At 44.6% G+C, this 16597-nt stretch overlaps 1 protein-coding gene across 1 annotated transcript in view; it reads right to left on the minus strand.

Moving 5' to 3' along the window:
- The window catches only part of SMARCD3 (SWI/SNF related, matrix associated, actin dependent regulator of chromatin, subfamily d, member 3), a gene marked incomplete in the record, with an annotated part of 148545 nt that extends 132260 nt beyond the window's left edge, over positions 1-16285 (minus strand). Inside the window, 1 exon segment of the mRNA XM_029587250.1 lies at positions 16215-16285. Within this exon segment, the coding sequence (XP_029443110.1) occupies positions 16215-16244 (30 nt within the window).
- Positions 16286-16597: the final 312 nt, after the last annotated feature.

Raw genomic sequence — 16597 nt, forward strand, 5'->3', positions numbered from 1 at the left:
CTGGAATACCTCCATCATCCCCTTTGAACGTACATAAGATATTAATTGCATATCTGGATATCTATTCTTTTGCTCTAGAGGGAAGCATTGGCACATTTCCTCAAAGGAGCATACGTCGCTACCGTTCCAGATCTGCTCCAATCTCTCAATACCCAGAGATATCCAGCAACGCACTGCAGCACCCAAATTACCGGAGGGTAATCACTAGTAAATAGGAAGGAGGTACGTGGCCAATACCCTTTATTAACAGCCAGTTGTCCTCTGTGAGCTTTCCAGATTGCTAACATCTTTTGTGTAGAGGTTGAAGACCTCATATTCCAGAGGATGAGTTTACAGTAGTTCGTGTAACTGGGTTTAAAAAAGGTTTGGAGGACATAGACTTAAGTGGCATGTCAGAGACATGGTGGAAGGAGGACAACCAATGGTACAAATTATAACGCAATGACAGAGAGGAGCACCCGGGAGGCGGTGTGGTGCTTTATGTCCGGGATGGCATAGTGTCCAACAGGATAAACATCCTGCATGAGACTAAATGCACAATCAAATCCTTTTGGGTAGAAATCCCTTGTGTATCAGGGAAGACTATAGTGATAGGGGTATACTACCGTCCACCTGGTCAAGATGGTGAGATGGACAGTGAAATGCTAAGAGAAATTAGGGAAGCTAACCGAATTGGTAGTGCATTAATAATGGGGGACTTCAATTACCTCAATATTGACTGTATAAATTTAACTTCAGGATATGCTAGACAGATAAAGTTCCTGGATAGAATAAATGACAGCTTTATGGAGCAATTGGTACAGGAACCGATGAGAGAGGGAGCAATTTTAGATCTAATTCTCAGTGGAGCACAGGATTTGGTGAGAGACGTAACGATGGTGGAGCCGCTTGGCAATAGTGATCATAATATGATCAAATTTGAATTAATGACAGGAAGGGGGACAGTAAGTAAATCCATGGCTCTAGCGGTAAACTTTCAAAAGGGAAACTTAGATAAAATGAGAAAAATAGAAAAAAAATGAAAGGAGCAGCTACAAAGGTAAAAAGTGTGCAAGAGGTGTGGTCATTGTTAAACAAATACCATCCTAGAAGCACAGTACAGATGTATTCCACACGGACAAAATGATTACTGGCATAGTTAAAAGGAGAGATGAAAGAAGCTATTTTAGCCAAAAGATCTTCATTCAAAATTGGAAGAAGGATCCAACAGAAGAAAATAGGATAATGCATAAACGTTGGCAAGTTAAATGTAAGACACTGATAAGACAGGCTAAGAGAGAATTTGAAAGGAATTTGGCCATAGATGCAAAAACTCACAGTAAAAACATTTAAAAATATATCCAAAGCAGAAAGCCTGCGAGGGAGTCAGTTGGACCGTTAGATGATTTAGGGGTTAAAGGGGCACTAGGGGAGATAAGACCATCGCGGAAAGATTAAATGATTTCTTTGCTTCGGTGTTTACTGAAGAGGATGTTGGGGAGATACCCATACTGGAGAAGGTTTTCATGGGTAATGATTCAGATAGACTGAAACAAATCACGGTGAACCTAGAGGATGTGGTAGACCTGATTGACAAACTGAAGAGTAGTAAATCACCTGGACCGGATGGTATACAACCCAGGGTTCTGAAGGAACTAAAAAATGAAATTTCAGACCTATTAGTAAAAATTTGTAACTTATCATTAAAATCATCCATTGTACCTGAAGACTGGAGGATAGCAAATGTAACCCCAATATTTAAAGAGGGCTCCAGGGGCGATCCAGGGGTGATCCGGGAAACTACAGACCGGTTAGCCTGACTTCAGTGCCAGGAAAAATAGTGGAAAGTGTTCTAAACATCAAAATCACAGAACATATAGAAAGACATGGTTTAATGGAACAAAGTCAGCATGGCTTTACCCAGGGCAAGTCTTGCCTCACAAATCTGCTTCACTTTTTTGAAGGAGTTAATAAACATGTGGATAAAGGTGAACCGGTAGATGTAGTGTACTTGGATTTTCAGAAGGCGTTTGACAAAGTTCCTCATGAGAGGCTTCTAGGAAAAGTAAAAAGTCATGGGATAGGAGGCGATGTCCTTTCGTGGATTACAAACTGGTTAAAAGACAGGAAACAGAGAGTAACATAGAAACATAGACGTGACGGCAGAAGAAGACCACACGGCCCATCCAGTCTGCCCAGCAAGCCCCCACAGCCATCTCTCCCACACCCATCCGCCACTCCGACCGCCGAGGCCAGGGCCCTCATTGGCAAAGCCCCAGTTACAATTTTCCCCTCCACTCCTGCCACTGATGCAGAGAGCAGTGCCGGGGCCGCACAAAAGTGAAGCATCAAGCCCAATTGGTAAGGGGTAGCAACCGCCGCAACAAGCTAGCCACTCCCACACTCACCTGCCCACCCAGCCTGCGCAACCCAATCCCTTCCGGTTGTCCCAATATAAATCCTCTTCTCTCCATTCCCCCCCTACCGTTGAAGCAGCGAGCCGTGCAGTATTTGCATTCAAAGTGAAGTATTGATTCAGGGTAGTAACCGCCGCAACAAGCTAGCCACTCCCACACTCACCTGCCCACCCAGCCTGCGCAACCCAATCCCTTCCGGTTGTCCCAATATAAATCCTCTTCTCTCCATTCCCCCCCTACCGTTGAAGCAGCGAGCCGTGCAGTATTTGCATTCAAAGTGAAGTATTGATTCAGGGTAGTAACCGCCGCAACAAGCTAGCCACTCCCATGCTCACCTGCCCACCCAGCCTGCGCAACCCAATCCCTTCCGGTTGTCCCAATATAAATCCTCTTCTCTCCATTCCCCCCTACCGTTGAAGCAGCGAGCCGTGCCGTATTTGCATTCAAAGTGAAGTATTGATTCAGGGTAGTAACCGCTGCAACAAGCAAGCTACTCCCACGCCCATCTGCCCTCCCAGACTGTGCAATTCAATCCCAGTCGGTAGCTGCCTGACTGCAAACTCTCTCATACCCATTCCCCCCTGCCGCTGAAGCAGTGAGCTGTGCCTTACATGCATTCAAAATGAAGCACCAGGCTCAATTGGCCAGGGGCAGCAACCGCCGCAACAAGCAAGCTACCCCCACGCTTATTTGTGAATGCAAATCCTTTGTCCCACATTTCCTCTTGCCATTGAAGCATAGAGCAGTGTTGGAATCGCAATAACCGTGTATATGTTTATTGAATAAGGGTATTAATCACCAAGAAGTAGCCATCATTCCCGCAAGCCACCGCATACCTCTTCTCTTCATTCACATCCTCGAGACTTTATGGATCCACAGTGTTTATCCATGCCCCTTTGAAATCCTTCACAGTTTTAGTCTTCACCACTTCCTCCGGAAGGGCATTCCAGGCATCCACCACCCTCTCTGTGAAGAAATACTTCCTGACATTGGTTCTGAGTCGTCCTCCCTGGAGTTTTAAATTGTGACCTCTGGTTCTGCTGACTTTTTTGTAATGGAAAAGGTTTGTCGTTGACTTTGGATCATTAAAACCTTTTAAATATCTGAAGGTCTGTATCATATCTGTAACTAAATGTCTGTATCATAGCCTAGTGGTTAGAGCAGCAGGCTACGAATCAGGAGACCAGGGTTCGATTCCCGCTGTTGCTCCTTATGAACTTGGGCAAGTCACTTTACCTTCCATTGCCTCAGGTACAAAACAGATTGCAAGCCCTCTGGGGATAGGGAAATACCTACAGTACACTGGCTGTGATATCTCAGATCGAATGTCAGTATATTAAAATAAAGATATATATATAGCACCCCTGCTCCTCCTTTCCTCCAGGGTATACATATTTAGATTCTTCATTCTCTCCTCATAAGTCATTTGATGAAGACCATACACCTTTTTTGGTCGTCCTTCTCTGGACCGCCTCCATCCTGCTTCTGTCCCTTCGGAGATACGGTCTCCAGAACTGAGCACAGTACTCCAGGTGAGGCCTCACCAAGGACCTGTACAAGGGGATAATCACTTCCCTCTTTTTACTCGATATTCCTCTCTCTATGCAGCCCAGCATTCTTCTGGCTTTAGCTATCGCCTTGTCACATTGTTTCACCGACTTCAGATGATTAGACACTATCACCGCAAGGTCTCTATCCCGCTCAGTGCACATCAGCCTTTCTCCCACCATCGAATACATTTCTTTCGGATTTCCACACCCCATATGCATGACTCTGCACTTCTTGGCATTGAATCTCAGCTGCCATATCTTCGACCAGTCTTCCAGCTTCCTTAAATCCCATCTCATTCTCTCCACTCCTTCTGGCGTGTCCACTCTGTTGCAGATCTTAATATCATCCGCAAATAAACAAACCTTACCTTCTATCCTGTCCGCAATGTCGCTCACAAAGATATTGAACAGGACCGGTCCCAACACCGACCCTTGCGGCACTCCACTTACCACCACTCTCTCTTCCGAGTAAGTTCCATTTACCATCACACATTGTCTTCTGTCCTTCTACCAGTTTGCTATCCAGGCCACCACCTTAGCACTCATTCCCAAGCTTCTCGTTTTATTCACAAGCTTCCTGTGCGGGACCGTATCAAAAGCTTTGCTAAAATCCAAGTAGATGACATCGAGCGTTCTTCCTCGATCCAATTCCTTAGTCACCCAATCAAAAAAGATTCGTCTGACAGCACCTTCCCTTGGTGAAACAATGTTGCCTCTGGTCCATCAATTCTCCCGACTGTAGATAGTTCACTATTCTCTCTTTCAACAGTGACTCCATTACTTTTCCCACCACTGAAGTGAGGCTAACCGGCCTGTAGTTTCCAGCCTTCTCTCTGCTCCCACTCTTGTGAAGAGGGACCACCGCCGCTCTTCTCCAATCACTCGGCACCACTCCTGTTTCTAGGGATCTATTGAACAGGTCACTCAGCGGAGCCGCCAGCACATCTCTGAGCTCCCTCAATATCCTGGGATGAACCTCATCAGGCCCCATGGCTTTGTCCACTTTCAGTTTTCCTAGCTCTTCCCTTACATTCTCTTCCATAAACGGAGTTTTATCCATTCCAGTTCTCTCCCGTTTCTTGTTAACTAGCGTCTGTCCTTCTCCGGGGTCTTCTTTAGTGAACACTGAACTGAAGTATTTGTTTAATATTTCTGCCATTTCTTCATCATCGGTAGGATTAAATGGACAATTTTTTCAGTGGAAGGGAGTGGGCAGTGGAGTGCCTCAGGGATCTGTACTGGGACCCGTACTTTTCAATATATTTATAAAAGATCTGGAAAGAAATACGATGAGTGATGATACAAAATTATCCAGAGTAGTTAAATCACAGGCAGATTGTGATAAATTGCAGGAACACCTTGTGAGACTGGAAGATTGGGCATCAAAATGGCAGATGAAATTTAATGTGGATAAGTGTAAGGTGATGCATATAGGGAAAAATAACCCATGCCATAGTTACACAATGTTAGGTTCCATATTAGGTGCTACAACCCAAGAAAGAGATCTAGGTGTCATAGTGGATAACACATTGAAATCGTCGGTTCAGTGTGCTGCGGCAGTCAAAAAAGCAAACAGAATGTTGGGAATTATTAGGAAGGGAATGGTGAATAAAACGGAAAATGTCATAATGCCTCTGTATCGCTCCATGGTGAGACCGCACCTTGAATACTGTGTACAGTTCTGGTCGCCGCATCTCAAAAAAGGGGGAGGCCTCCTCCTGGCGGCAAAAAAAGCTCTTAACCTCACCCTACAACCAATCAATACTATACCAAAACTAGAGGTTGCCTTGTTCAAATCCAAATCACTTCAAATCCTCCTTACATACGCCCCACCTGGATTATTAGAACTAGATGCCTCCCCTATTGTGGAAATAATAGCAAAATACTTAAAACCTGGATTCACCCGCCATCATCCTTGGGGACTTTAATCTACACATTGACTCCAAGCCTCGATCTTCCAACTGTGAAGCTTTCTTATCCGCCCTCTCGGACATGGGCTTCAAACAACTAATCAACCAACCCACACATAAAGCAGGCCATACCCTAGATCTTATCTTCACAAACACCAGCCTCTCTTCACTCTCACCTCCTCTATGCCTCCCGATCCCATGGTCAGACCATTATATGATCTCCTCCACCCTCAGATCGATGAAAAGATTGGCTGCACCCCCTCAGCCTACCACCCTGCATTATAGGAAACCCTGCCCATCTGAAGCCCTCGGTATCTCTCTGATCAAAGAGCTATCTAACCTGGATCTATCAAACCCCAATGCAGCCATCCTATCTTGGCAAAACATTACAGAAACTATAGCCAACAAACTATGCCCTCTGTCGGAAAAAAATATAAACCCTACTCAAAAAAATAAGCAGCCTTGGTTCTCAAAGGAGCTACGCACACAAAAGCAAGGCTTGAGACGAAAAGAAAAGGAATGGAGGAAGAATCCCAACCCTCACTCTCTAACCTTATACAAAGCCGCCCTACACAATACAGATCTGCAACTCTGCGAACAAAAAGAGATTTCTCCGCCCACTGTATCCACGATATGATCTTCGATGCGAAGGCCCTTTTCTCGTATGTCTCAGATCTCACCAAAACTGCTCCCCCTACAATCCCTGATGACCTAGCTCAATCAAAAGCCAATGAGCTGGCCGTATTCTTCCAGAACAAAATCTCCAATACCCTGGCTAAATTACCTATTTGCCCTAATATTCCGTCCCTGGATCCCCCCCAACCCCCAAATCTAGTCGTAGGTTTGGAATCCTTCGATCCCACACACGCATTAGAAGTGGAAAACATGATAAAAAGAATGAAACCCTCCACTCACCCACTAGACCAAATACCTTCCAAACTGCTGATCCTCATACCTGAATCTTTCTCTAAACATCTAGCAGATATTATCAACTGCTCCCTTTCACAAGGAATCTTCCCGGACACTCTCAAACTGGCCAGCCTGAAACCCATACTCAAAAAATCGAACCTGGACCCGGATGACCCCAATAACTACCGCCCTATATCAAACCTGCCGTTTATAGCCAAGATTATGGAGAAAATCGTAAATAATCAACTTTCGAATTATCTGGAGGAATATAATATTCTACACCCCTCTCAATATGGATTCCGTAAAGAACACAACACAGAAACTCTCCTCATCTCGCTCCTAGATCAGGTATACATTGGTATTGGCAAAGGACAGTCCTTCCTCCTAGCACTTCTTGATATCTCGGCGGCTTTCGATACCGTAAATCATACTACCCTTATAAACCGGTTATCAGACATAGGAATTGCAGGACCCGCCATCAGATGGTTCGACTCTTTTCTTAACAATAGAGCCTACAAGGTTAAAATCAATAACAAAGAATCCCTTCGCACTAACTCCCCATTTGGAGTACCCCAGGGCTCTTCATTATCGCCCACCCTGTTCAATATTTACCTTCTCCCTCTCTGCCATTTACTCTCAAAATTAAATCTGAAGTTTTACATATATGCAGACGATGTTCAAATCTTAATTCCCATATCCAATTCTCTGGATTCTGCTCTCAAACTGTGGGATTCACATCTGCAAACAATCAACCTCCACCTCGCAAGCCTTAACCTGGTGCTTAACACTACCAAGACAGAACTCCTCCTCATCACCCAAGAAGGCAGTCCACTTCATCAACAGCTGCACACTAACACACAAATCTCCCATGCAAGAGACCTTGGAGTCATAATTGACAGTCATCTGAGTCTAAAGACATTCATAAACCAAACTACGAAGGAATGCTTCTACAAGCTACAAGTACTCAAAAAACTCAAACCGCTCCTTTTCCATAACGAATTCGGATCGGTCCTCCAAGCCATTCAGTTCGCCAAGGTAGATTACTGCAACTCCATCTTGCAAGGTCTTCCCGCTACTACAATAAAACCCCTCCAGCTGCTTCAAAACGCGGCTGCGAGAATCCTGATGAATACCAATCGGAGAGAACACATCTCTCCTATACTAAAAGATCTCCATTGGCTCCCTGTAAACTTTAGGATTCTCCATAAATCTCTTACAATTATTCACAAAAGCATACACCATCAGACCCCTCTTGACTTGCTACACCCTCTCAAACTTCACTCCACGTCCAGACCCTTAAGGGAAGCTTACAAAGGATCCTTACACGTCCCTCCAATCAGCGGTGCACCAATCAAACATCAGAGACCGGGCATTCTCAACAATAGGTCCCTCCATCTGGAACTCCATGCCACCAGACCTCAGGCAGGAAACCTGTCTTATAACTTTTAAAAAGAAACTCAAGACATGGCTTTTCTGCCGAGCCTTTCCCTGTTCCTAAGCCTACAGCTTGACTTAGATCTGTCCTAACTCTACTGTGATTAAACAAACATTAAGTATTCATATACGTTATATTGTGGTGGGCCCCTCCCACACCATCCTCTGTATAAAGTTAATCATCTCATCTCTGCTCTCCCCTCTTTATTTCCGACCCCCAGTTTTTGCGCCCCTGTTATAATGTAACTTTTTTGCTTCTTCAATCTATGTCTCTTGTTAATTGTTACGGTTAAGGTTAACCACTTGTTCGATGTAAACCGAGTTGATTTGATTTGTATCAAGAAAGTCGGTATATAAAAGCCTTAAATAAATAAATAAATAAATAAATAAATAAATAAAATAATTGCGATGGAGAAGGTACAGAGAAGGGCTACCAAAATGATAAGGGGAATGGAACAGCTCCCCTATGAGAAAAGACTAAAGAGGTTAGGACTTTTCAGCTTGGAGAAGAGATGGCTGAGGGGGGATATGATAGAGATGTTTAAAATCATGAGAGGTCTAGAACGGGTAGATGTGAATCGGTTATTTACTCTTTCGGATAATAGAAAGAGTAGGGGGCACTCCGTGAAGTTAGCATGGGGTACATTTAAAACTAATCGGAGAAAGGTCTTTTTTACTCAACGCACAATTAAACTCTGGAATTTGTTGCCAGAGGATGTGGTTAGTGCAGTTAATGTAGCTGGGTTTAAAAAAGGATTGGATAAGTTCTTGGAGGAGAAGTCCATTACCTGCTATTAAGTTGACTTAGAAAATAGCCACTGCTATTACTAGTAACAGTAACATGGAATAGACTTAGTTTTTCGGTACTTGCCAGGTTCTTATGGCCTGGATTGGCCACTGTTGGAATCAGGATGCTGGGCTTGATGGACCCTTGGTCTGACCCAGCATGGCAATTTCTTATGTTCTTATGTAATTTAGGAATCCTGCCGGGTACCTGTGACCTGGATTGGTCACTGTTGGAATCAGGATGCTGGGCTTGATGGACCCTTGATCTGACCCAGCATGGCAATTTCTTATGTTCTTATGTAATTTAGGAATCCTGCCAGGTACCTGTGACTTGGATTGGCCACTGTTGGAATCAGGATGCAGGGCTTGATGGACCCTTGATCTGACCCAGTATGGCAATTTCTTTTGTTCTTATGTAATTTAGGAATCCTGCCGGGTACCTGTGACCTGGATTGGCCACTGTTGGAATCAGGATGCTGGGCTTGATGGACCCTTGGTCTGACCCAGTATGGCAATTTCTTATGTTCTTATGTAATTTAGGAATCCTGCCGGGTACCTGTGACCTGGATTGGCCACTGTTGGAATCAGGATGCTGGGCTTGATGGACCCTTGGTCTGACCCAGCATGGCAATTTCTTATGTTCTTATGTAATTTAGGAATCCTGCCAGGTACCTGTGACCTGGATTGGCCACTGTTGGAATCAGGATGCTGGGCTTGATGGACCTTTGATCTGACCCAGCATGGCAATTTCTTATGTTCTTATGTAATTTAGGAATCCTGCCGGGTACCTGTGACCTGGATTGGCCACTGTTGGAATCAGGATGCTGGGCTTGATGGACCTTTGATCTGACCCAGCATGGCAATTTCTTATGTTCTTATGTAATTTAGGAATCCTGCCAGGTACCTGTGACCTGGATTGGCCACTGTTGGAATCAGGATGCTGGGCTTGATGGACCCTTGGTCTGACCCAGTATGGCAATTTCTTATGTTCTTATGTTCTCCCATGTGCACAAACTGTCCTAGCAATAAAGTTTTCTAACTGGTAAGGTTAGAGCAAAACCAGAGACCCGAGCAGCCACCGTAGGAAGGCTTGGCTGAAGGAGACACTGTGCTTAGAATTACACCCCGAAGTGACCCATCTTTAAGGAACCTAGCGTAAGAAGTATTTTCACGCTGGGCAACGATCTTTTTTCTAATTTGATTCTCTGTTCCAGTCCTGGTGCTTTCTTAATGATGTTGTGGATTGGTCTCTCACTTCCTCGGTGCAGCCCAGGGATCTCCTCTCTCCTGGCATTTCCTGTCCTTACCTCCCACCAGTCAAATAATCCCGTGAAGAATCTGGTTTCTCTTTTGTGCTGAGAGGAACATGTGCTAGAAGCGAAGTCCTGAAGGCCTCATTCAGGACAGACTGCAGCTGTCTGTCACACATCTGCCTCCCTTCTTCAGACGGAGCAGAGACTGTTTGAGAGGTCCTTATGAACACCTGTGGCCATCAATCTCCGTGCAAGTTGCAGAATCAGACAGGAGAGTGCCAGGGAGAAGCACGCACACAAACCAGATCCTTCATCACATTCAGACTCAGAAAAGTTTATTGGCATGAGAACCTGTGCCTATTAAATTACTCGTAACCTCCAGCTGTCAGTGCTTCAGACAAAGGCGCGTCCAGGGTCCCCTGTATCAGTGCTAGCACAGTTTACCCAATGGAGAGAGGGAAATAGTGCAGGGACTTATTAAATTCACTGAGGAAGAGCCAGGAGTAGGACCTCAGAAAAAAAGACACAAATAGGATAGGGATGTGCAGACCGAAAATTCTCATTTTCTTCTCAGGTCATTTCACTTTTAAAAATCATTCTTAGGGGAGATCACATGATGTGATGGGAGAGTGAAGATGCGGAGCTTCACAGCTCCTGGCCCCATCCCGACTCTTCTGCTCTCTGAATTAGATTCAATTGACAGGGAAATCATTTCTAGTAACGGAAGACTGTGTCTTTCTGGACAAAACAGGAGTACGCTGGATTTTAATAGATACGCACGTAGCCGCGCCTATCTTATAAAATCCGGGGTCAGCGCGCGCAAGACTGCGCATAATCGGCAGCCGGCGCGCGCCGAGGTGTGCAGCCTGCCTCCGTTCCCTCCGAGGCCGCTCCGAAATCAGAGCGGCCTCAGAGGGAACTTTCTTTTGCCTCCCCCCACCTTCCCCTCCCTTCCCCTACCTAACCCACCCCCCAGCCCTATCTAAACCCCCCTACCCTTATTATAAAAGTTACACCTGCCCGAGGCAGGCGTAACTCGCTCGCGCCGGCCAGTCGCCGGCGCGCGATTCCCCGGCCCGGAAGCGGTTTTGGAGGCCTCAGCCATGCCCCCGAAATGCCCCCAGGCCGGAACCACGCCCGCGGCCCCGGAACGCCCCCGATGACGTGCCAGCCGCGACACGCCCCCCCCCAGGAAAGCCCCGGGACTTACGCGCGCCCCGGGGCTTGTGCGCGCCGCCGAGCCTATTCGAGAAAGGCTCGGCGCGCGCAAGGGGAGCTTGGGGCAGGTTTTTGGGGGGGGTACGCACGTATCTTAGGCACGTCCCCCTTTGAAATCTGCCCCTACATATATGTATATGTATCCATAGGTAAAATAACCCTACCTCGATGCGATTGCTCTCTGTTTTCTATACAACATAGTGTGTTCTATAATCTCACTATCTCACCGTACATGATGTAAACCCATGTGATACCCTGGGTGAATGTCAGGATATAAAAACAAACAAATAAATTGTATTTATTTTAAAATTTTTAGTATGCAAAATTTGTAAACAGCCTAGATTAATGATAGGCAGTTTAGAAAAGAGAGAAAATAAATAAATACATAAAGGAAAGGCTGCGGTAAGCAAGGTGGAAGATGGCACTAACAACCTTTCTTCTGCACGCACATCAACTGACAGGGCAAGTGATCTCACAGGGCAAGGGGGTCACACTAGGTCTGAAAACTTTGCCGAAATTCACTGGTTCGCAACCAATGCTCAGAGATTTAAAGGGGTTGAAACAACATCTCTCCAGTGTAGGTGAGCGAGACCTGGTGGCCGTGAAATCAGTGGCAGTAAAACGGAGCAAAATCTTGATGACTTATTGGCCTTCAGGAGACTACAGAAGATAGGGCCTGCCTGATTTTTGTAAACCTGGTTCAGCAAGCCCCTCGGTATACAGGACACATGAGGCACACTGCAGGCAGAACGTACACATTGACTAGGAGCATAAAACATCATTCTAAAATAGCGCTAAAAGATATCAAAATGATTAATTACTTACATTAATATATGCTAAAGTCAGTATAAAATGATTCGTACCCAACTATCTTAACGTGAGGCGTACTAAGGTAAAACATAGCATTAAGATATATTAACTACATTCGGAGTGGGCACAGTTGAAGAACCAGGTTTTTAGATCAGCTTTAAATTTTTTAATATCTCAGTTCTACTAGCAAAGAGTTCCAGAGTTTGGGGTCTCGAATCGATACTGCTCTTTCTCTTACCTCTGTCAGATGTGCGGATTTCACATTAGGAATTGTCCGCAGGCCCTTATTTGCTGATCTAAGTTTCCTTTCAGGAACAGGTAATCGGATGGTACTATTTAGCCATTCTGTTTGTTCACCACAGAGTATTTTATGCAGAATGCAGGCTCTTATTTTGGGAGCGATATGTGATCGGCAACTGATGTAGAGAAATCAATGTCGGTGTTATGTGATCGTGCTTTCTACTACCTGGCAGCCACGTTTTGTAATACCTGTAGTGGCCTGGCTGTGGATACTGGAAGTCCTAAAAGTAGTGCATTGCAGTAGTCTACGTTGGATAGAATTTGTGACTGCAGAACGGTTCTAAAATCATTTTTTTTTTCAAGTAAAGGTTTCAGCTTGTATAATGTAATGAGTTTTGATATCCTTCTTTTAATTTAGCCGAGATATGTTTTTTGAAGCTGAGTTCTGTTTCTAGTGTAATACCGAGGTCCCGGAGAAATATGGTAGGTGTAATCTTTACGTTATTTTCAAGAATTAAAGGGGGAATTTTATCATTTTTTAATTTCCGTTCTAATAACATTATTTCGGTTTTTTCCATATTTAAAGCTAAGGCCTGGATTTATCAAAATGCGATAAGTATCACATGCGATAGCAAAAGGGGTGTGTTTTATACTAATATACAGTTTATCGCAATTTGCGCTAATTACCTATGCGAAGAGCTAAGTTAGCGCAAATTGCGATAACAGCCATACCTGTTGGATTTCCTACATTCAATCACTGGGGGACCATTGTTAATGGTCCCAGGGAGCTAAGATGAGAGAGAGAGAGACTAGCAATGTCCTCGCAACCTAGCTTGATGGACTCTCTACCTGGGTAACATCAAGCTAGGTTGAGAGAACATTGCACAAATCTCATCTTTGGGTGAGTTTCCTCTCTCCGTAGGTCATCAAATCTTCACAAGAGACCACTGTTCTGTTCGTACGTCTCACGTTGAATGTCAAAGTGGCCCCTAACGCCCTACACTAATACCTAAACCTCACCTCGAGTTACTAGGTGGGCCTCCCATAGAGATACAAATACCAATCTAGGGAGAGGCCACTATGGCTAGTCTCTCCCCTCTCCCCCCCCAGATGGCTAGGCTGGTGCTCCAGGAGCTTCAAATCTACTAAAACAGGCCTTTCAGGAGACATCATGAAATGCAATAAAACCATAACATAAGCTATCACATGGCTTAACGCTATTGAAATAGGTGTAGTTAAAATCAGCATTAAGCCTGTGCAATAGCACTTCACAAACCCAGCCCACCCCTAACTCCTCCTCTTTTTCAAATTTGTATCGCACCATACGATATGGTGCTATCGCATGCGTTAAAGACGTTTTCGCGTGCAATAATCCCTTAACGCATGCAAAAACGCCTTAGCGCATTTTGATAAATGACCCCCTGAGTGAGATAGTAATTATTTTAAAGCATTTAGATAAATAGTAATAATATTAAGTGCTTTTTCTATTGTGTCATCAATAGGTACCAGGGACTGAATATCATCAGCGTAGATGTAAAGTTAAATCCTAGTCCTGCCAGTAAGTAACGTACAGGTAGTAGGTATGTGTTAAACAATGTTGCTGAAAGGGCAGATCCCTGAGGAGCTCCTGTTTCCAGTGTGATCTTATCTGAGGCAGTATTTTTAATTTTTACTTGAAAAGATATTTCCTGAAGAAATGATAAAATCCAATTTAAAATGAAGCCATTAATCCCTATTACAGTCAATCTCGCATGGAGGATACTGTGATCCACTGTGTCGGATGCTGCCGATAAACCTAAAAGGACTAAAAAATACCTTTGCCCACTGTCAAAACCTCTAAGAACTGTGTCTGCTAATGAAATCTGCAATGTTTACGTCTTAAAGTGCTGCCTAAAACCGAATTGGTTGGGAAAGAGAATGTTATTGGAGTCGAGATAGTTGGATAATTGTCTTTGAATTACTTTTTCAATTAACTTTGTGATTAGCGGAAGATTAGAAATAGGTCTGTAGTTATTTAGTTAATTGTAATCAAGATTAGGATTTTTTAAGATAGGTTTAGTGATCGCACATTTCAGTTCTATGGGTATCTGTCCTTCCATTAAGGACAGGTTAACTCTGGCAGCTAGAACTGGTGAGATAATACTGGAGATGGTCTTAAGAGAGCTAATGGGTATCATATCAATGGGGTGAGGAACTGCTGGGTTAAGGGTCTTTACTAGGGTTTCAATTTCTAAAACTGAAGCAGCTTCGAATGTGTTCCAGGAAATCCCTTCTTTAATTTTCATCTCAGTTATAAGGTTAGGTATTGAGGAGATATTTGAGATTAATTCACTATTCTATTTTTTAAAAAACAGCGCTATCTCATTACATTTGTTTTCATGTAGGGTGTTTATAGTATGTGTAGTTTGTTTGGTTACATTTTTTACGATCGAAAAAAGTGTTCGTGGATTATTGCAATGTTTTTGAATTTTATTTTTGAAGTATAATTTCTTGGCTTCCTCTATGATTTTTTTTTATAATGGTTCTAAGTGGCCCAATAATTACCTAATGTTTGAGAATTCTTATTTTTTCTCCAAGCTTTTTCTAGTTTTCTAAGGGAAATTTTTTCTCTTCTAATGTTTTTTGTGCACCATGGATTACAAATTTTATCTGGATTAATCTGAATTGTTTTTATTGGACACATCCTATCAGCAATCTTGGAGGCTTCTTGGAGCCAGGAATTAGTGGCGCTTGACAGTCGTCCAACTTAATCTGCTGTGCCAGTAGTGTAAATTATTTTTGAAGGTCTTCAAGATTAATTTTAGGTGGAAAGGTTAGTGGGGTTATGTTGTTATCAGGTGAACTCCAAGTCTCTTTTCACTGAACCTCTGTAAGTATTAGAGCGTGGTCTGACCAAGGGACTTGAAGTAGTACGTTCAAAACCAGTATGGAGCTGGAGTTGGATAGTGGTACTTCATCCATGTGTAGATTGAAGTCTCCAAGAATAATCGATGAGTAAAAAATAATTTTTTTCAATTTGTTTTAAATGAGCTACTTGCTAACTTCAAGGAGTGCCCCCTGATCCTTCTATTATCTGAGAGAGTAAATAACTGATTTACATTAACTCATTCAAGACCTCTCATGATCTTAAAGACCTCTATCATATCCCCCCTCAGCCGTCTCTTCTCCAAGCTGAACAACCTTAACTTCTTTAGTCTTTCCTCATGGGGGAGCCGTTCCATGTCCCTTATCACTTTGGTTGCCCTTCTCTGTACCTTCTCCAGTGCAATTATATCCTTTTTGAGATGCAGCAACCAGAATTGCACACAGTATTCCACATGTAGCTGCTCAGTGTGTGCCACAGCTAGACCAGCTCTGCCATGGAAAAGTCACCACTGCCTGATGCTCAGATCCAGGCCAGCACCCGGGTTCTGCTCTCAGCACCTCACAGCAGCAAGAGACACCGGCAGTGACTGTTAAATGCATAGGAGCTGCTGTCTGAGAACCTGTGCAATCATGCTTGCCTCGTCTTCCCAGCTACAGCAGAAGGCCTGGCGTGCGGTAATTAATGAGCAGCATGCAGGACACAGATAGCTGGGTCCTGCTTTACACAGCGCACACATTGCACACAGCTTCTCATCTTCCCCCTCCTGAGCTTCCAGCCTCGGTCCTGTCCCCAGCTTGAGTGAGACAGGGGAGAGCGTGCACTGAGCACTGGATGTGACTCACTCTGAGTGCTGGGAGCAGCTGCAGCCACATTTGTCAGCCGAGTGCCCGCACCAGACCTGCTTCTCCCTCACCCTGCACTTGCACAGAGGGAGCTGGATCGCCGTGACGGGCTCGTGCGCGTCTCCCTCACCCTGCGCTTGCACAGAGGGAGCTGGATCACCGTGACGGGCTCGTGCGCGTCTCCCTCGCCCCTGCACTCTGGCTCATGTGCGTCTCCCTCACCCTGCACTTGCACAGAGGGAGCTGGATCGCCGTGACGGGCTCGTGCGCGTCTCTCTCACCTTGCACTTGCACAGAGGGAGCTGGATCGCCGTGACGGGCTCTTGCGCGTCTCCCTCACCCAGCACTTGCACAGAGGGAGCTGGATCGCCGTGACGGGCTCG

Source organism: Rhinatrema bivittatum, chromosome 2 (genome assembly GCF_901001135.1).
Source record: "Rhinatrema bivittatum chromosome 2, aRhiBiv1.1, whole genome shotgun sequence".
Taxonomy (NCBI): domain Eukaryota; kingdom Metazoa; phylum Chordata; class Amphibia; order Gymnophiona; family Rhinatrematidae; genus Rhinatrema; species Rhinatrema bivittatum.